This window comes from Mesoplodon bidens, assembly GCF_964165515.1.
Source record: "Mesoplodon bidens genome assembly, chromosome: 11".
Lineage (NCBI taxonomy): Eukaryota > Metazoa > Chordata > Mammalia > Artiodactyla > Ziphiidae > Mesoplodon > Mesoplodon bidens.
This window is the reverse complement of record NC_138167.1, coordinates 77,385,620-77,406,847: the sequence shown is the minus strand read 5'-3', so window position 1 is coordinate 77,406,847 and position 21,228 is coordinate 77,385,620. Positions and strand designations below refer to the sequence as shown.

Genomic DNA, 21,228 nt, shown 5'->3' with positions numbered 1-21,228 from the left:
TGCTTGATTTTTCCCTTACTATCTTACCCCTAAGGAGTCAGGCAGGCTTTTAATTCTTGAGTATCCTGTCTAAGCTCCATCCCAGTGTTTTTGTTCAGGTTTTTACCCCTGCTGAAAGCTTTCTTCTCCTTTCCTTCATCAACTTACCATAGTCCTACCCATCTTTCAGAGCCTGCTCCAGACCTACAACATGGGAGTTCGTAGTGACACAGACATAATTCAGATAATTCTGTTTCAGGTTTGATCTTTTCCAAGAAACAGTTTTTTTGTTTTTTGGGGGTTTTTTTGGGGGGGGTTGTTTTTTTTGGTTGCTGTTTTTTTTTTTTTTAGGCCAAGGACCTAAAGCTACCCTCCTTTTGTCTTTCTCACAGGCCAGGCACAGGATCGGGCCCCTGGCAGCACGAAGGGCTCCAAAGACTAACCAAAACCTGACTTTTGGCCACAGGGTTAATTATCTCAGGGGAAAACAAATGCAGTTTGGTGGATAAATCTTTCAAATTATGGAAGGAAAAAAATAGAGTGACAAATACTTATAGCTTAAAAGAAGCAAGTGAGATGACTGGATGAAAGGAGTGCTTATCCATCTGTTGAATAAATATTTACTGAGCACTCAGTATGTGCTAGGCACTGTTCTAGGTGCTGGGGACTCAGTAGTAAACAAAAAAAACAAAATCTATGCCTTCATGAAGCTTACATTCTAGAAAGGTGAAGACAGGAAATAAACCAAATAAGTGAAGTCAGATGACATTCCATGTTATAAAGAAAATAAAGCAGAAAATGAGGATACACAGTATGTCTAAGTGGAGGGTCAGTTTTAAACAGGGAGAGCAGAGATGGCCTTACTGGAAGGTGGCATTTCAGCAAAGAGATGAAGGAAGTGAGGAAGCAGGCCATGTGGGCAACTGGGGAAGGTGGCATTTCAGCAAAGAGATGAAGGAAGTGAGGAAGCAGGCCATGTGGGCAACTGGGGAAGAAGAGCCCAGAGAACGGAAACATCATGTGCAAATGCCCTGAGGCAGCTGCCTATCTGGCATGGTTAAGGAACTAGAGGCCAGTGTGGCAGAGCCAACAGGAACAAAGGGAAGAGCATAAGAGGAGATGAAGGTCAAAGAGGTTCCAGGGGACCCAGAGCTTCATGGGGAAAATGCGGAATCGATCAGCTCATACTCAGACACAAGTGACAGCTGAGCATCTACCAACCCTCCCGTAAAGGTGCACCACTGCCTGTAGAATAAAATCTAAACTCCTTCATAATCTATACCCTGTGCTCTAGATGCTCCATGTGTATGCCCTTACCCAAACAGGATAAGAACTTGCAGGCTTCTGTGTCTTTAAACAAGCTTCTCCCTCTGCCTAGAATATCGTTTCTTTCATGCTTCTTTTTAACCACTTCCTCATTCCCCAAATGCCCTCCTCCCTCACCTCCCACAAAGAAAATATACTGCTTAAGAAGCAACTTCCACTGTACTTTGTACTCTAAAGAATCCTTAGCATACTGGTTGTACTATTTTTTTTGACGTCTGTCTTCCACTAGATCAACTATCTATAAGGCAAAAATGGTGTCATGCATTCTGTGCCCCTCTTCATTAATTAGTTCCTCTCTTTCCTGTACAGGCTCAGGCTCTCTCTTCCTACCGTAACGATATGCAAATGCTTCCTCATCTAGGTTTTCTTCTGCATGTGTCTATATGGATGGTTCCCAAATGTTAGCAGACATCAGAATCACCTGTAGGACTTTCAAAACAGATGGCTGGGCTCCATCCCCAGAGTCTCTGATTCATTTGGTCTGGAGTGGGGCCCCAGAATCTGCATTTCTAACAAGTTCCCAAGTAATGCCAATGCTGCTGGTCCAAAAACTCACATTGAGAACTACTGATTTATAGGTAGATTATAGTTCATGTTTTTAAGTTTAAAACGAAAAAAGCCTTCCCCACTAAAATATCAGTTCTAGATGAGGTCAATGAGCTCCTCTTGTTCATCACTACATGCCTAGGAATAGTGCCTGGGACATAGTGGGGTTTAATATGTATTTACTGTCCAAATAACTGTTAGTTCATTCCCACAACATAAACATTAGTCTTTTCTATTAAAAAAAAAAATGCCTCACATTACCCACAAGTAAATTACCCAGAGTCATCTCACTCCCAAGTTCACAGGTGATCTATCTATGCTCAGACTAAAAATTAATTTGGAAAAAAAAAAAAGCTTAAGTGACATATTTTAGAAAGAAAAGGCTTTTAAAAAGGAGGCAAAAATTTGCACATTCCAAAGCTTTTCTGTAAGAGTAATTATCTGCTATTAAAGATTGTTTTAATAGAGTCAAGAGATATCCATGCAAGTTCAACTGAGGAAAACAGCATAAGTATATAATAATGCATTTATGTCCTGGTGCTTCTAGTAAGGCTGTATTACATGATCAATCCAATTCTCTGGTGTTAAACCGACAACCCTGAGGAGATCGTGTGATCTGCCCCTGGTCAGTGAGTCAGTTGTTTTTCTACTTATTAGACATGGTCACAGTGAGTGTGAGTCTTTTGTTCTAACCACAGACCACTATCTTAGTTTCCAAATGAGAAGGAAGAAGCTGAAGACTAAGAAGGTTACCTATGATTCAGAACCAAAGCCGTGATGATACCTTTTATTTTAATTAGTTTAGTTTAAGTGTGAAGGCACTTAATAGTTCCTTGGTTCTACATCACATAAAGCAGAGAAGAAAACTTAGAACATGAGTAGTATCTCAGAAACAAAGTTGGAAGAGATTTTACACTTAATCTAATATCTACATTTTAGAGATGACAAAATTGAGCCCCAGACTGACTTAAGGCCTCACAATTAGCAGCAGTAGACAGTTCACATATTCATTTGTTACTGGCATATAGAATGGGATTTTTTTTTCATTCAGGGCAAACAACATTAAAAAGACATGTAGAAACACTAGCAAAACAATGAAAACTTCCTATAAACATTATGGTTTTTAAAAATATATTCGAACATATTAAATATTACATATGATCCATTTTCTTGTCATCATCGAAATTAGATAATTCTGAAATATCCCTACATAAAAATCAAACTCTCTCTCTCTCTCTCTATATATATATATATATTCTTTTTTTTTTTTGGTACGCGGGCCTCTCACTGCTGTGGCCTCTCCCATTGCGGAGCACAGGCTCCGGACGCGCAGGCTCAGCGGCCATGGCTCATGGGCCCAGCTGCTCCGCGGCATGTGGGATCTTCCCGGACCGGGGCACGAACCCGTGTCCCCTGCATCGGCAGGCGGATTCTCAACCACTGCGCCACCCGGGAAGCCCAATCAAACTATATTTTAATGCAATCTAAAATTAAGAGAAGAAATATTTAAAACACACACACACCCCCTTCAGAAAGAGAACAAGAGTGTTTTATTAAAACTGCTGACCTCAGTATCTAGATTTTCTGAGCTAGTTTTCCTTCTAAAAGTTTTGAGGCTCCGTTGAGGCAGAGATTTATGCATCTGTGCACCATCAGCACGCAGTACAGCATCAGACACAGTAAGCTGAGTGAGTACTCAATAAATGTTGGGAGTAAAAGAAGGCCATTTTGAGCTTTTCTTAGGAAAATCAGCATTGTTAAAATAAAAGTTGGAGAAGGAGGAAAATTATGTTTCATTAAGAACCCGTTAATACAATAGTTGTCAAAGTGTGGTCACCAGACCAGTGGTTTCAGTATCACCAGTGAACTTGTTAGAAATGAAAATTCTCTGCATCCCTCTGAGACCTACAGATGCAGAAACTCTGGAGGTGGGGAGAAACTGTATTTTCTCAAGACCTCTGTGGAATTCTGCTGCACACTGAAGCTTGAGAACTGCTACATTAAGAAATTATTCTCAAACTTTTTAGGGTCCAGACACTTCACACTCTTAAAAATTCTTAAGGAACCCCAAAAGCTTTTGTTTTTAGGTTATAACTATCTACACTTGCCATTTTCTTTTTGTGTGTGTGTGTGTGGTTGGATATAATTTACTTCCTGTTTTTTTTAACAGCTTTATTGGAGTATAATTGCTTTACAATGGTGTGTTAGCTTCTGCTTTATGACAAAGTGAATCAGCTATACATATACATATATCCCCATATCCCCTCCCTCTTGCGTCTCCCTCCCACCCTTCCTATCCCACCCCTCTAGGTGGTCACAAAACAGAGCTGATCTCCCTGTGCTATGCAGCTGCTTCCCACTAGCTATCTATTTTACATTTGGTAGTGTATATATGTCCATGCCACTCTCTCACTTCGTCCCAGCTTACCCTTCCCCTCCCCATGTCCTCAAGTCCATTCTCTATGTCTGTGTCTTTATTCCTGTCCTGCCCCTAGGTTCATCAGAGCCTTTTTTTTTTTTAGATTCCATATATATGTGTTAGCATACGGTATTTGTTTTTCTATTTCTGACTGACTTCACTCTGTATGACAGACTCTAGGTCCATCCACCTCACTACAAATAACTCAATTTCGTTTCTTTTTATGGCTGAGTAATATTCCATTGTATATATGTGCCACATCTTCTTTATCTATTCATCTGTCGATGGACACTTAGGTTGCTTCCCTGTCCTGGCTATCATAAATAGTGCTGCAATGAACATTGTGATACATGACTTTTTTTGAATTATGGTTTTCTCAGGGTATACGCCCAGTAGTAGGATTGCTGGGTCATATGGTAGTTCTATTTTTAGTTTTTTAAGGAACCTCCATACTGTTCTCCATAGTGGCTGTATCAATTTACATTCCCACCAACATGGCAAGAGGGTTCCCCTTTCTCCACACCCTCTCTAACATTTATTGTTTCTAGATATTTTTTTTTTTTTTGCGGTACACGGGCCTCTCACCGCTGCGGCCTCTCCCGTTGCGGAGCACAGGCTCCGGACGCGCAGGCCCAGCAGCCATGGCTCGCGGGCCCAGCCGCTCCGCGGCACGTGGGATCCTCCCGGACCGGGGCACGAACCCGCGTCCCCTGCATCGGCAGGCGGACCCCCAACCACTGCGCCACCAGGGAAGCCCTCTAGATATTTTGATGATGGCCATTCTGACCGGTGTGAGATGATACCTCATTGTAGTTTTGATTTGCATTTCTCTAATGACTCACACTTGCCATTTTTGAAAATAAATCAGACATTCAAAAATTCATTTTAAAACATTAATAAACCCCTTCATGGGTTAACATAAATAACTTTTTAAATGAAAAGAGCAGGGACTTCCCTGGTGGCGCAGTGGTTAAGACTCCGCGCTCGCAATGCAGGGGGCCCGGGTTTGATCCCTGGTCAGGGAGCTAGATCCCACATGCATGCCACAACTAAGAATTCACATGCCACAACTAAGGAGCCCGCCTGCCGCAACTAAGAAGCCAGCAAGCCACAACTAAGACCCGGTGCAACCAAATAAATAAATAAATATTTTTAAAAAATAAAATAGGACTTCCCTGGTGACACAGTGGTTAAGAATCTGCCTGCCAATGCAATGACCAGGGTTCAAGCCCTGGTCAGGGAAGATCCCACATGCCGTGGAGCAACTAAGCCTGTACGCCACAACTACTGAGCCTGCGCTCTAGAGCCCAAGAGCCACAACTACTGAGCCTGCGTGCCACAACAAGAGAAGCCACCGTAATGAGAAGCCCGTGCACCATAATGATGAGTAGCCCCTGCTCACTGCAACTAGAGAAGGCCCATGCACAGCAACAAAGACACAAAGCAGCAAAAATAAGGAAATTAAAAAGAAATAAAATAGAATAAAAACTAAATGAAAATAGCAGTATTTTCTGAAACAACAAAATAATTTAGTGAGAAGAGAGGCATTGCTTTACATTTCTCCAAATCTCTTTAATGACTTAGCAGAAGCAAGAAAGCAACCATCTCAAATCATCTGAATTCAATCTGTTCTCATGTGCTCTTTTGGTTGAAGAAAACCCAGGCCCACAGATTCGTACTTGGAAAGGGGAGGTGTATTTTAATAGACTTTTCAAATAATAGTGGATATTCTTCGATACTATACCAAAATAAGTGGAAGTTTCTTAAAATTTAGTTGCAATGTATAATCTGAAACTACATTAATGAACTTTTTGTGCTTTTACATTAAAATCCATTGGTCTTTCTTGCACTTTGAATGGCTTTCACCCATGTGAAGTTCTGTAACATCAATGCATTGGTTATCTGGAAAACAACAGCTTACTGAGTTATGCAGCTCTGCCAAATGGTGACATATTTCCTTACTCTTCTTACATAATATTAACAAATGCAATTTTCTTGGATAATGCTGCAAATCTAATCAGAGAAGTCTTTACAGTATTGGAAACTGTTAGGCTTACAGTGGTGGAAACAAGTTTTCCAAAATTCTAATTTTCACTTCAAAGCTCAAATTTTATCTTTGGCCGCAAATACTATCATTTCTTTCCTTTCAAACACAGGATCGCTTTGTTCAGTGTCAAGAAAATACCTGCCAAATATAACCAAGTCTGAGTAATGACACTGTCATCTGTCAAGTTATAACAATGGTGATCCATGAAACAGAACAGTGAGTTCGGGTTGCAACTCAAACAACCACGAGAGGGCTTTTCCTCAAGACAATCACCATGCAGTCAAGTGCCTGAGGTGTGCTTCCCGTTGCATCACACAGAACATTAAGAAAATGTGTACTCACGGGGTCAGGGTAGAATCAAATCAACGATTCTTACTGCTTCCTCAGGAACATTCTTAAGCGAACCGGCTTTTTTTCTGCCCCGTGCATATATGTGGTGGTGCTGAATACAGTGGCTTGTGCTAAGGTGTGGCAATTTTACCCACCATGGCTTTTACACAATTCGTGCAAATGTCAACGCAGTAAAAAAGGCAAATAACACCTCAGCGCTGTTATAAATATAGCTCTGATTTCGCAGATTCCCCAGGTTCTTTGGAAACTGCTGTTTTAAGAGATCCTAAGAGAAAGATCTAGAGTTTCCCTACTTGGCCATTCACTTGCTTAAAGTGAAGCTTAGGCTAACTCAAGGAAGCCCACAGCCCTCCTTCGCTGAGAGGTTCAGGACTATAACAGTGCATACATCTATGTCTAACTAGCTCAGCTTTTTTAAAAAACTACTTATTTGATAGGGACCGTATAGGCACTCATAACAAGTGGATGGAGGCGCAGCGAAGTGCTTCTAAGCGGGGACAAGGGCTCCAGCAGAATTGCCGATGCAGTCTAGAGGCTCCCAGAAGATGGTCCAGGTGCACCAATTGACACCAATTACTAGTTATACTTTCACTAGGTTTTCTGGTTCAGTGAAGGTAGAGAGGAGGACTTATGGTGTCTATCCTCAAGGGAAAATGGACAGTCAGGATCTAGGGAAGTTTCTGATTATGGCCTCTGGCAGTCAGACCAAGGTCTATCTGTGAGGTTAACTACCTTTGTTAGCTACCTCACATTTGTTTTTGGTCACCCCGTGCTCCTTGCCCTACAGTGATTAGCTGTGCGCCATTACAGTGGAAAGCAGTTAATAGATACTGCATAAAGTGAGTAAATCAAAAAGGAGAGAACTCTGTTTTTTTGTTTTTGCTTTTTTTTTTCTTTAAGTTAAAAGGATGGTCACCAGAAGAATCCAAAACAAAAATTCATTAACCATGGTTCCTCTGGGTCAGGGGAAATTCAGAATGGAACAGAGAGAGGCTTTACTTTTTCTTTTTCTATAATGTTTGAACTGTTTTCAACCATAGACATATATTGCTTTTATGATATAAAACCACACAAGTAACAGTTTTACAGACAAAAAAATGAAAAGACCGTGTGTGACTTATTTTAGCTGTGAGAAGGGAAGGAGGATGTTGGAAAAGATTGCTTTCATTTTGAGGTCTGTCTTGTGAGGGAGGGAAAAATCTCCAAGGAAAAGGGCAAAGGCAGCATTCAGGAGTGGCTACACCAAGAAGCTTGGCTTTAAGGAGAAAAAGACCCAACCTGTGAGGTTGTTTGCTCCTCCCCACAGCGAGGCAGCCAGATGTGGTGACCACAGGGGCACGTGGGCGTCCAGTCCTGGTGGATACCACAGCAGATGCCCTGGTTAACACAGTGATGTCAACAGGAGAACAGTGGCCGGGGCTTGGAACTGGCTGCAGAGTAGCCTCCTGGCTTCCTCATCCTACAGGGGGATGGAATTACCTTGACCTCACAGAACTGGGACAAGGACAAAGCGAGATCGTGTAACTTAAAGTACTCAATATACTGCAAAGCAGGATTGCTCTTTGGCAATCAAATTTTTCATCCATAAAACATGAGGATGGACTACAAGGTTCCTTCACATGGGAGTAGTCTTGAACAAGCTAAACCATACCTACAACTTGGAAAGACCCCTTCAACTGTTCTATTTAAAGCATGGGTGATTTCATGGCTTATTTAAGCCCAAATAAGCTACTCTCCAAAACTGATCTCTTCTCACCGATTCTGAAAGGACTTCCCAGCAATATTGTCTCTGTAGGAATCAAACAAAACATGGTATTGATCCCGGCTCCATTCCAGAACCACCTAGGGAAAAAAAGAAAAGAAAAACAAATGTTTTCTTTGCATCAAATACTGAGAGTATGTAACTTTCATTTCACTTTAATTTCATTAAGAATTGCTAAAGGACTCCCAAGGCAATAGAAATAAAAGCAAAAATAAACAAATGGGACCTAATCAAACTTATTACAAGCTTTTGCACAGCAAAGGAAACCAAAAACAAAATGAAAAGACAACCTACAGACTAGGAGACAATATTTGCAAATAATGCAACCGACAAGGGCTTAATTTTCAAAACACATAAACAGCTCATGCAACTCAACAACAACAAACTCAATCAAGGACTTCCCTGGTGGCACAGTAGTTAAGAATCTGCCTGCCAACGCAGGGGACACGGGTTCGAGCCCTGGTCCGGGAAGATCCCACATGCCGCGGAGCAACTAAGCCCGTGTGCCATGACTACTGAGCCTGCGCTCTAGAGCCTGCGCGCCACAACTACTGAGCCTGCACACCACAACTGCTGAAGCCCATGCACCTAGAGCCCGTGCTCCACAACAGAAGCCACCGCAATGAGAAGCCCGTGCACCACAACGAAGAGTAGCCCTCGCTGGCTGCAACTAGAGAAAGCCCCTGCGCAGCAACAAATACCCAACACAGCCAAAAATAAATAAATTTATTTAAAAATAAATAAATAAATAAAATAAAGCTCAATATAACTGTCCTTGGCTAGTAGGGCTACCTGGAAGGTGGGGAGAAAACATCAGAGAGAGTGAGCTTCACAAACGGCTGAGAAATGCTGACGTGCTGTATGTTAATACAACATGCCTTCCTTCATCAGATAAATTAATCTTGGCATCTCCAAACCGCTCCGGTGTATGAGAAACAACGGCAATAGCAAAAGGTCCTTAAATACCACATTTAGGAATATTCCTCTAGTTCAGAGTTCTGCACGCTTAGATCTTGGGGGAAGTGTGGTAGGAATGCTGGCTTCTTACTTGGGATGTGGGTTTTCATCCCAGCTCTGTCACTTTTATGAGTGACCTTGAGCAAGTTACTTAGCCTCTTCAGGCTATTTCTTCATCTGTAAAATGAAGCGGGTCTTTGAAATCCCTGCCAGTCCTAAAAGTCTATGACTTAAGAGGGGCTCCCAGCTGCAGGGCTGACACTGTGTTTCTCACCTGTATCCTCCATGTCCCCACATCAACTCCATAAGGACACCGTGTCTCTTCCTGTCTTCACCTCCTCTGGGTCTTTTGTCCCTGCTCCTAAGCCCATCAACATTTGAACTTGATTCTCTTCCATCAGAACCATTTCCCTTTTCTGCTATTCCTGTCAACTAAACCCTATTATGAAAATCTTTCCAAACTTTTCTAGATGAATGAGTAATATGCTCTATGAGGAATGAAAAAGGAAACTTGTAAATCAAATAAAATTCATCTAAGGGTTAGTATTAGATCATTTCCTTAATACTATCAAGGATGGAAAAGAGTAGAAAAAACTTGTGCAATTAAAAAATTGTTTATTCTAGGGTAAACTGTAAAAATACAAACACCTTCCAAACAACAAAGAAGCCAAAAAAGACTTAAACTTGCAATTAGATACTTTTCAGCCATTATCAGCAGTAAACAAAAGACCAGAGGAACAGGTGAGAGAAACACTGACTACTGTAAAATCGAGTCTCTGTTCTTGCACAAAGCCTTTCCATATTCTTCAGCTCAGTCTGAATGCTTCCTTCTCAAAACTCTGGATAACTTCTACCTCTATCACTTATTTGATGGCTTGCATCACTTAGTTTTGTTATTTACCTTTTACCCCATGTTAGCATCTTGACAGACCAATCAAACTGCTCAAAGGGTAGGGAACTACTTACAATTCTGTTTATTATCAACTCATACCCAGCACATTACATACCATCTTCTTCTTAGTAAATATTACCTAACTACTGTAGGAGTGACCTAAGAGAAGGCTGGATTTGGGAACTTGGGATGCCTTCTAAGAGAACCTCCCAGTTCTCCTGCTTCGCAGCTGTGTAACCCTGGGTAAACTACAATGTGTGGGCCTCAATCTCCTCAACTATGAAATAAGTACTAAATCTATTTCATCAGTCTGCTGTGCTGCTGTAGTAGGATGGTGATTCTCCCATGACGTGGGCGAGTAAAGGGTACGGGGAATGTGCCAGGCATATTGGAAGCCGAGGGTAAACAAGCTTAACTTCCTGAAATGCCATCAATTTTATAATGGCAAGACATTTAAAACATTCTATTGGTAGTAGTGCAAATTTCTTATGGAGAAAAATGGAATATTGATGTGATAAAAATACAAGATATAATGTAGACCTTCAAAAAATGTCCTATTTGCCATTTTGAGCTATTCTATACACACACACCCACCCACACACACCCACACACCCACACACCCACACCCACACACACACCCCTCCTCTCTACATTATTCTCCTCAGAGGACTTACTTTTCTCTGTTACTAAGGGTAGTTTGTTGGTAAAAATTTAAGACACAATGAACTAAAATACTATTTACTACAATACTACATGAGCTCTCAAATACCACATAAACAATGTATTATTAATAAAGAATTATAAAAATCATCTAAAGGTAGTTTATTCTACTAGTTAAAGATGTTTATCACTTTTGGACTTCCCTGGTGGCACAGTGGTTGAGAATCCGCTTGCCATTGCTGGGGACACGGGTTCGAGCCCTGATCCGAGAAGATCCCACATCCTGCAGAGCAACTAAGCCCGTGCGTCACAACTACTGAGCCCACATGCTGCAACTACTGAAGCCCACGCACCTAGAGCCCGTGCTCTGCAACAAGAGAAGCCACCGCAACGAGAAGCCCGCACACCGCAACGAAGAGCAGCCCCCGCTCGCCGCAACTAGAGAAAGCCCGCACACGGCGACGAAGACCCAGTGCGACCAAAAATAAATAAATTAAAAAAAAATTTTTTTTAAATGTGTATCACTTTTAAGACTCCATCTTAGTAATCATGGCATCCAAGGTATTCAAGATCAATTGTTGGTTAGTTTTACAAAATTGCAGCCAAAGTCAGTCTTAATGTGCTGATCACAGGAGAAGGGGTTCAAACACACACTCACTAAGCACCACTGTGCCAGGCACACACCCCCCCATTGAATCCCCACAATAAGGCACCACTTTGAGGCATGTACTACGATGGCACAAAAAGAAGCTCCAGGCCAAGTTGCAGTGTGTATGATGGAGCTGAGGTTTGAATCAACCGAACTCCGTAGCCCATGTTCCTGTTTAGCTTGGCCCGGGCTCTCTCAGCTTCACCTGGCCTGCTCTTCTGATGCTTATTTACACAGAGCCAGCTTTGTCAAATACACATTCATGAATGTGCTCATTCAACCAGTTGAAACTGGTATGTTTATCACCCTTAATTCAATGGCCCAGCATTTTTAGAATGTCTGATAGTCCTTCAGCTGGTTTGTGCACACAAATGCTAAAATTTTCAGTTGATAAACTTTTTCAATTATGAAACCGGCACACACTTTTGTTGATGACCTTGATGGTCCTGAAACAGGACCAAATGCATGCCTGTGGTAGAGTAACAGTGAATGAGGTGCAAGCCCCATAATCCTTTGGGGATTCCCCAGCTAAGGAAAGGAGGAAGGTAATTATTAAGAAGCGAACTGGTCAACAGTGCAAGCATCATAAGATTATAATCAGAAGTTTAAGTCTGGCACTTAATAATAAAATCTAGGGCACTTCTCCATTTTCAATTTCTTCTTCTGTAGAATGAGGATATTAATACCACCTATTTCACAAGATTGTTTTGATAAGATATGCAAATCCTATACGGCTGTACAATACTCACTGCAAACTGCTCACAGGTCTCTTAAAGACAGCATTTACATGCTACAATACAATTAATTCACCTGTTTAAATATCATCTACACCTCTGCGAGCAACTCAAAGCCAGGAACTTAATCTCTCTCATTTTCAGTCCTAGAACCTTGCACACTGCCTGGCACAAAATCAATAAACTTTCTAGAATGAGTGAATACGGCTACTAGTTTTACAAGACAAACACCTTGAACAGCTTACTGCTCTGTAGTCTCCCTCCAGAGCTTCCTGCTTTCAGATCCACTCCCAGATAGTCAATGTAAAGGCTAAAGGCTACAGGTATAGAGAGAACACAGCAGGCCTCAGCACACAAGGATGCAAAACTCTCTCTGTAAAAACACATGTCCCTTCCTCAAAGTTTCAAGTGTATAAATGTGACGTGCTACCTTGTAAAACTTAAGATGCCAGGGCTCTCCAAACTCAAGCAGCAAGAACTCTAAGTAACTCTGACAGAGCTTTTCATACATTGATAATCACATCAGAAGTTTATAATATTCCCAAATTACAACAGGTTCTCTACAGTTTCTGAAAACAAAATATATTTTGCATTAAGAGCCACTAAATGGCAGACAAAGATAATCTAAGCTTTATCTTTTTCTGCTAATCCTCCTCCTCCTCTGATACCAATCAGGAAGTCAAATCTGCTCATAACCAGCAGCATTTTCTAATTACATTTGATTAAACATGTTTGTTTTCCTGCCTTAGTCCATTAGGGTTGCTCTGACAGAATACTACAGACCGGGTGGCTCATAAACAACAGAAATTTATTTCTCACACTTCTGGAGACTGGGAAGACTAAGATCACGGTGCTGACAGACTTCCTGTTTGGTGAGGGCCTGCCTCCTGGTCCATAGATGGCTGTGTTCACGCTGTGTCACCTCACATGGTGGAAGGGGCAAGGGAGCTCTCTGGGGTCTGTTTTATAAAGGCACTAATCCCACTCATGGGGGTTCCACCCTCATGACCTAATCATCTACCAAAGAGCTCACCTCCTAATAGCATCATACTGGAATAGTTTCAGCATATAAATTTTGGGAGGACACAAACAGCTCACAGCATTTCCCAACACGAAGTGGCTAAAATAAAAGATTAACCCTTTTCTTATTAGGCATTGAATGGTTACCCAAAGCGGGCTGATCTCTCCTCTTCATACACAGGAAATGACCCAAACCCAAGATACATGACCACTATTTACTTGAACGTTAATTAAACTCAAAGATACTTTTCTAGACCACTTCTACCCTCTTTGAATTCTTCACAGAATTAGATACACAACATACATTTGTTGACCATTTTAAAGGGCACAAAATGGGAACCAGGGCTTTGTCCTCAGGGAGCTGACATCCTGTTAAGGACTAATCATGTACTTGCATGAAATGATTTAGGAATACTTACTGTTCAGCTTTTACATGAGTACAGATTAAAAGAGATTACTGTTGGAGAAAAGGAATAATCCAGGATAGGGTTAATCATAATAACTTAACAAAATCTCTCTCCTTTTCCGAGAGAAAGCTGAGATCTTTAAAGAAGTAGAGGAGCAAAGAGAGGGAATTCCCTGGCAGTCCAGTGGTTAGAACTCCGCTCTTTGACTGCTGAGGGCCCAGGTTCGATCCCCAGTTGGGGAACTAAGATCCCGCATGCCACGCAACGCAGCCAAAAAAAAAAAAAAAAAGTCTCTTCAACCACACTTGAATAAAAGGAAAAGGGGTGGGGGGGGGGGAACTACCAAAGATGGTTTCCAAATGTATTCAAACTGACTTCCTGGGTACATATATGTAGATTTACTTGTTTTACAGTTCAGAGTTTACAGAATCACAGAATTACACAGGGAGTACTTTAAATCCAGTGCCAATGTGTGAGCCCTGCTAGAACATCCTTGCAAACAGTTACTCTACCTATGAATTTAGATCTGCACTGTCCAAAAACATGGTATTCCCCACTAGGCATGTGTGGTTATTTAAATTAAGACTAAATAAGTTAAATTTAAAACTTAGTGCCTTAGTCACACTAGCCACATGTCAAGTGCCCAACAGCCACATGTAGCTAGTGACTACGGTACTGGACAGCTCATCATTATAGGCCATTTCCAATACTGCACAAAGTTCTCCTGGACAGTGTTGCAGCTATTCAATGCCTAAAGATTAACTACGTGTCACAAAAGCAGGCCCTGACCTCAGCCCCAGTTTTGTGATTTTATTTATTTTTTTAATATAAACTCTTTATTGTACAGATGAGAATCTGAGACTCAAAGAGTTTAAGTGACTTATCTAAAGTCACACAAAAAGAAGAGTTCTGGGCCTCCCTGGTGGAGCACTGGTTCAGAATCCACCTGCCAATGCAGGAGACATGGGTTCAATTCCTGGTCCAGAAAGATCCCACATGCCGTGGAGCAACTAAGCCCGTGTGCCACAACTACTGAGCCTGCACTCTAGAGCCCACAAGCCACAACTACTGAGCCCACGTACCACAACTACTGAAGCCCGCACGCGAGAGCCCATGCTCCACAAAAAGAGAAGCCACCGCAATGAGAAGCCCGAGCACCGCAACAAAGAGTAGCCCCAGCTCTCTGCAACTAGAGAAAGCCTGTGTGCAGCAACGAAGACCCAACGCAGCCAAAAATAAATAAAAATAAAATAAATAAATTTATTTTTAAAAAAAAAAGAAGAGTTCTGACTCCCCCTCCCCTCCCAAATTTTTGTCAACAGGCTGCTGGCTCCCCTTAGCAGACGGATGTTTCCTCGGATCTCAGACAGCTTCTTTCCCGCATGGGATCTGGCACAGATATCTTTCACCATCTTCTCCCATCAGAACATGCATTTCTGGCAAGAGAGCAGCTCTGATTCCCCGGCTTTTCTTCCTATTTCCCCTGGATAAGGTCTCTATAGTTTTATTTTTTGTTTTTGTTATTTTTTTAATGGAAGAAGCCAAAGTACTGCAGTGAGGATATTTATCTTTGAGATTCATTTAGGGGAACCTGGTTTTCTTGGCCAAATGCTGTAGTGAGCTAACCCTAGGTAGAAAGCATGGGCAGGATGAGGATGGGCAAATGTAATAGTTTTGTGATTTTAGACAAGTCACTTAAAGCTCTCTAAGTTTCAAAATAATTCCTTATCCCATAAGGGGCTGTTATAAAAGAAATCAAGTGAGCTGATATATATCCATCTATTCTAATAACTACAAAGTACTACAGGAAATATAAGGTATTAAGCCTATGAAAGAACACTGAACTTATTTAGTCCTTCAAGGGGCTCACAGCCTACTGGGGAGACAAATATGAAACAAACAGTTATAACGTGAAAAATATACCCAAAATATAAATAAAAGTGTAGTTGGTAAACATTTGTTATAAGTATTAAACCAGAAGGCAAAACTAATCAAACTAAGTTTTTTGTTTTTTCTCTTTATTTTGGTAAAATTTAATTGCCATAAAAATGTTTAGTGAAATGAGAGAAAATTTTACAAAATATCTGCTTGTGGTGCTTACTATACTTAACTCCATCAACAAATGAATTTTATCTCATACTGTTACTTAGACAAAAAAATTTTTTTTAATTCACCAAGGACAGTTCTCTTTTTATGGGTGTCAAATGCAGAGAAGTCATAAATTAGGCAAAAAGAACGTTATATATTTTTAAATAGCTGTAAAGCCATTAAAAAAACCCTTTCCTGAGAGGCAATTAGCAATATGTATCAAAGGACCAAAGAAATGGTCATGTCTTTGTTCTAATTCCACCTCTAGAAATACATGCCAAGAAAATCATCATAGGTGCACCCAAACACTTCTGTATAAATATGTTAATAACCATTATTACTTATACAAATAAAACCTGAAGATAGTTTAAAAATTAAACAATAGGTAATCGGGTAAATAAATTAAGGTACAGTCACACAAATATTATGAAGCTATTAAAAATTATGCAGTTTTTAAGCAACTATTAAAAATTAATAACTTCAGTTAGCCAACAAATACGTGGCACCATTCTAGACTCTGAGGACATAGTAATGGACAAAACAAAATGTCTTCCTTCTGAAGCATACAGACTAGTCAAAGGGTAAAGTGTTTGGTAAAATATTACATGAAAAAAGTAACAATCAAAACTATCAGTCTGGAATGTAACCTCAGCAAAATGGCAGAGTAAGAAACTCCAATCTCTCATCTCCTCAGAAACACTGAAAAACAAGCAGAAACTGCCAGAAGAATAAAAGACAAATATTGTATGAAATATACATTATACGAAATGTCCAGAATCAGCAAATCCATTAAGACAGGAAGTTATTAGAGGTTACCAGGGCCCAAGGGGAGAATGGAGAGTTACTGCTTAATACCAAGTTCCTGTTTGGGGTGATGAAAAAGTTTTGGAGACAGTGGTAATGGTTGCACAACAACGTAACTGTAATGAATGCCACTGAGTTATACACTTAAAAATCATTAAAATGGCAAATTTTGTTATTTGCATTTTGCCATAAGACTTTGGAAGAGAAGTAAATCACTGTAATACTCCTCCCAAGAGTAATAAAGGAACATCCTCAACAATTCTGATCACAGATTGGATAACTTAGATGAAATGGACCAAATCCTTGAAAGATACAAACTACCAAAGCTCAAACAAGGAGAAATACATAATCTGAATAGCCTATACCTATTAAATAATTTGGATCAATAAGTAATAACCTTCCAAAACAGAAAGCAACTGGCCCAGATGGGTTCACTGGTGAACTCTACCAAATATTTAAGGAAGAAATGATACCAATTCTCTACAATTTATTCCAGAAAATGGAAGCAAAGGGAACACTTTCTAACTCATTTTATGAGGAAAATTACAAACCAATAACTCTCATGAACACAGATGTGAAAATCCTCAATAAAGTGTTATCAAATAAAATCTAACAATGTATAAAAGGAATTATATAACATAACCACGTGGGATTTATTCTAGGTATGTAGTTTGAAAACTGGTTCAGCATTCAAAAATTAATTAATGTAATCTACCATATCTCAAGGCAAAAGAAGAAAAATCATATGATCATATCAACAGATAAAGTATTTGACAAACTTCAACACCCATTTTTTTCTTTTTTTGGCTGCACCATGTGGCTTGTGGGATCATAGTTCCCCAACCAGGGATAGAACCCTTGCCCTCGGCAGTGAAAGTGTGGAGTCCTAACCACTGGACCACCAGGGAATTCCCTTAACACTCATTTTTTATTTAAAAATAAAAAATAAAAACCTCTCAGCAAATTAGGAACAGAAGGGAACTTCCTCAACTAGGGTACTTCCAAGTGAAATTGACATTTGAATTGGGACTAGTAAAGCAACTTGCCCTCCCTAATGTAGGTGGGCCTCATCTAATCAGTTGATGGCCTAAATAGAACAAAAAGGCTGAGTAAGGGAGAATATCCTCTGATCTGACTGCCTTGAGCCATAACATCAGTCTTTCCTGCCTTCTAAATTGAACTGAAACATCAGCTCTTCCTGGGTCTCTAGGCTGCCAACCTTCAGACAGGAACTACAGCATCGGCTTTCCTGGTTCTCAGGCCTTTGGACTTGGACTAGAGCTACATCATTGGCTCTCCTGGGTTGCCAGCCTTGCTAAATGCAGATCTTGGAGACTTGTAAGCTTCCACAATCCTGTAAGTCAATTCCATATAATCAGTCTATTTCCATGCACACACACACACACGTGCGCACATGCATGTATGCACACATACACATATATCCTATTGGCTTTGTTTCTCTGAAGAACCCTAATATAATTATATATCAACTGATATCAACTAAACCTGTATACTTTTCTATTAAGGTTCAATTTAGAAACTGATCACTCAGGTGACCTTTCCATATTTAGATACTAGGGAAAATGTATCTCTGCACTCCACCTCTTGGTGCCAGGCTCTATTCTAGGGGCTGAGGATACAGTAGTGAATAAGACAGAAAGGCTGAATAAGATAGAAACGCTCCTCCCACAGAGCTTACATTTTGAGGGAGAGAGAAATGAGACATTAAGTACACACATACACATTTTTAGACTGAAACTATGTACTACTTTTAAAAAGAAGGGGAATAGAAAAAGGAATGACATGGTGAAAGAGGCTGCTTTAGGTTGGGTGGTGGGGAAGGCCCACCTGAGAAGGCATTACTGAGCTGAGACCTGTATGACCAGGAGCACATCACATGGTGGTCTGCGGGCAGTGCTCTCCAGCCTGATGGGACAACAGCGCAAAGGTCCTAAGGCGGACACAAACCTAATGTGTCAAGGAACAAACAGAAGGTGGGTGCACCAACTGAGCCTAAACCTCAGGCAGGTTTGCAAGTATCCGCTTTCTTTCTGTGCCTTTACCACTGCTTGAGAAGAACATGTCCAGGCTGGTCTGCTGGTCCCAGGAGGATGAAAGACACGTGGTCCAAGTCCAACCCAGATGAGCCAGCTCCCACCTGACCTGCACATCCCAGAGAAATAATTGTCATTTTAAGCCAGGGACTGACAAACCTCTTCTGTAAAGGGCCAAACAGTAAACATCTTAGGCTTTTCAGGCCATATGGTTTCTGCCACAGCTATTCAATGCTGATGTTGTACTGAGAAAACAGCCATAGACAACAGTAAATGAATGGACATGGCTATGTTCTAATAAGACATTTATTTATGGATACTGATATTTACAAATCATATAATTTTCATGTGTTATGAATTCTTCTTCTTTTAGTTTTTTGAAGCCACTTAAAAATGTAAACTCCATTGTTAGATTGCAGGCCATACAAAAACAGGCGTAGTTTGCTGCTCCTGTTTTAAGCCAGCAAACTTGAAGGTAGTCTGTTAGGGAACATTTTTGTAGAAATAGGACACACAGTGGATACGTGACACAACCTGCTCAAAGAAGTGGCGCATTTAGGATCTTACATACAGACCATTAGAAGGAGTCTGGATTTTCTACTGTGTACAGTGGGCATGATGTAACCTGATTCACATTTTTTAAAAGGTAGCCTGGTTGCAATGTGGAGAATGGATTGTAATGGAGCAAGAGTGGTGAGAGATGATGGTGGTTTGTATTTAAATTTCCATAACACAGGTACCACATCTTTTTTTTGGGGGGGGGACACATGGCACGTGGGATCTTATTTCCCCAACCAGGGATTGAACCTGCGCCCCCTCCCGTGGAAGTATGGAGTCTTCATCACTGGACTGCCAGGGAAGTCCCACCACATATTTATTCTTAAATACTTGGAGCAGAGGTTCTCAGCTTTTTCAGTCTTAGGAGCCCTTTATACTTTTAAAAATTATTTAAGGGCTTCCCTGGTGGCGCAGTGGTTGGGAGCCTGCCTGCCGATGCAGGGGACACAGGTTCGTGCCCTGGTCTGGGAAGATCCCACATGCCGCGGAGTGGCTGGGCCCGTGAGCCATGGCTGCTGAGCCTGCGCATCCGGAGCCTGTGCTCCGCAACGGGAGAGGCCACGACAGTGAGAGGCCCGCGAACCGCAAAGAAAAAAAAAATTATTTAAGATTCCAAAGAGTTTAAAAATTTTTAAATTTTATGTGGGTTATGTCTACTGATATTCACCATATTAAAATTAAAACTGAGGAAATTTTAAAATATTTGTTCATTTAAGAAATAAACCCATTACAGGGCAACATAAAGATTTGCATGAAAAATAACTGTTTTTCTAAACAAAAAAGTTTAGTGAGAAGAGTAGCATTGTTCTTAATTTTCACAAATTTCTTTAATATGTGGTTTCATAGAAGACAACTGGAATATCTCTGTGTTCTGCATTCAGTCTGCTGCAATGTCACATGTCTGTTAAGCCTCTGGGAAACTCCACTGTACTCTAATAAGAGAATGAGCGAAAAAAGGTAAATAATGTCTTAGCATTATCGTGTAAATAGTTTGAACTTGTGGATCACTGGATAGGGTCCCCAGACTACCTGTGGAAAACTGCTGGCTTGGGGTAATAGCTTACTTTTAAATGCTAGAATCTCAGTGATTTTGAAGTACAGCTGTCCTTTGGTATCCTTAGGGACACCTACCCCCCTCCCAACCCACAGATACCAAAATCCACAGATGCTCAAGTCCCTTATATAAAATGGTATAGTATGTGCATGTAAACTAAGCACATCCTCCCATATACTTTAAATCATCTCTAGATTATTTATAATACCTAATACAATGTAAATGCTATGTAAATAGTTGCTGGCGCACTTGCAAGTTTTGCCTTTTGGAACTTTTTAGAATCCCCCCCCTTTTTTTTTGGCTGCGTTGGGTCTTCGTTGCTGTGCGCAGGCTTTCTCTAGTTGCAGTGAGCGGGGGCTACTCTTCGTTGCAATGCGCAGGCTTCTCACTGCAGTGGCTTCTCTTGTTGCGGAGCACGGGCTCTAGGCACGCGGGCTTCAGTAGTTGTGGCACGTGGGCTCAGTAGTTGCAGCTCGTGGGCTCTAGAGCACAGGCTCAGTAGTTGTGGCGCACGGGCTTAGTTGCTCCGCAGCATGTGGGATCTTCCCAGACCAGGGCTCAAACCCGTGTCCCCTGCATTGGCAGGCAGACTCTTAACCACTGCTCCACCAGGTAAGTCCTCCCCAAATGTTTTCAATCCCTGCTTGGTTGAATCTGCAGATATGGAACCTGTGAATATGGAGGGCTGACTGTACTTTGATGTAAGTTATTCTACTTTACATACTATTCAGTATGGACAATTTTAAAATAAAGAGACTCGCCCAAAAAGTCAAGCAATTAATTAGATATAGATTATGCCAGTTTCCAAAAGCAAAGACATTGTTCTTTGGGGCCTTTGTACAATTACAAAAATCAACATGCAAAGCCTGCTCACTGTCCAGCACTGCACCCAGTGTGGCAGGTTCACCTGGACCCCTATTA

The 21,228-nt window shown here is 41.0% G+C and overlaps 1 protein-coding gene across 4 annotated transcripts in view; it reads right to left on the bottom strand.

Annotated features, from left to right (window-relative positions):
• Window positions 1-21,228, bottom strand: part of GNPTAB (N-acetylglucosamine-1-phosphate transferase subunits alpha and beta) — an 80,330-nt gene that overhangs the window by 47,208 nt on the left and 11,894 nt on the right. For 2 of the 4 annotated variants that reach the window (XM_081249463.1, XM_081249464.1), the window contains exon 2: window positions 8,425-8,510. The exons of the other annotated variants lie outside the window; for them this stretch is intronic. In XM_081249463.1, the coding sequence (XP_081105589.1) occupies window positions 8,425-8,510 (86 nt within the window). The remainder of the gene's footprint in view (window positions 1-8,424; window positions 8,511-21,228) is intronic. 4 annotated transcript variants of the gene reach the window in all.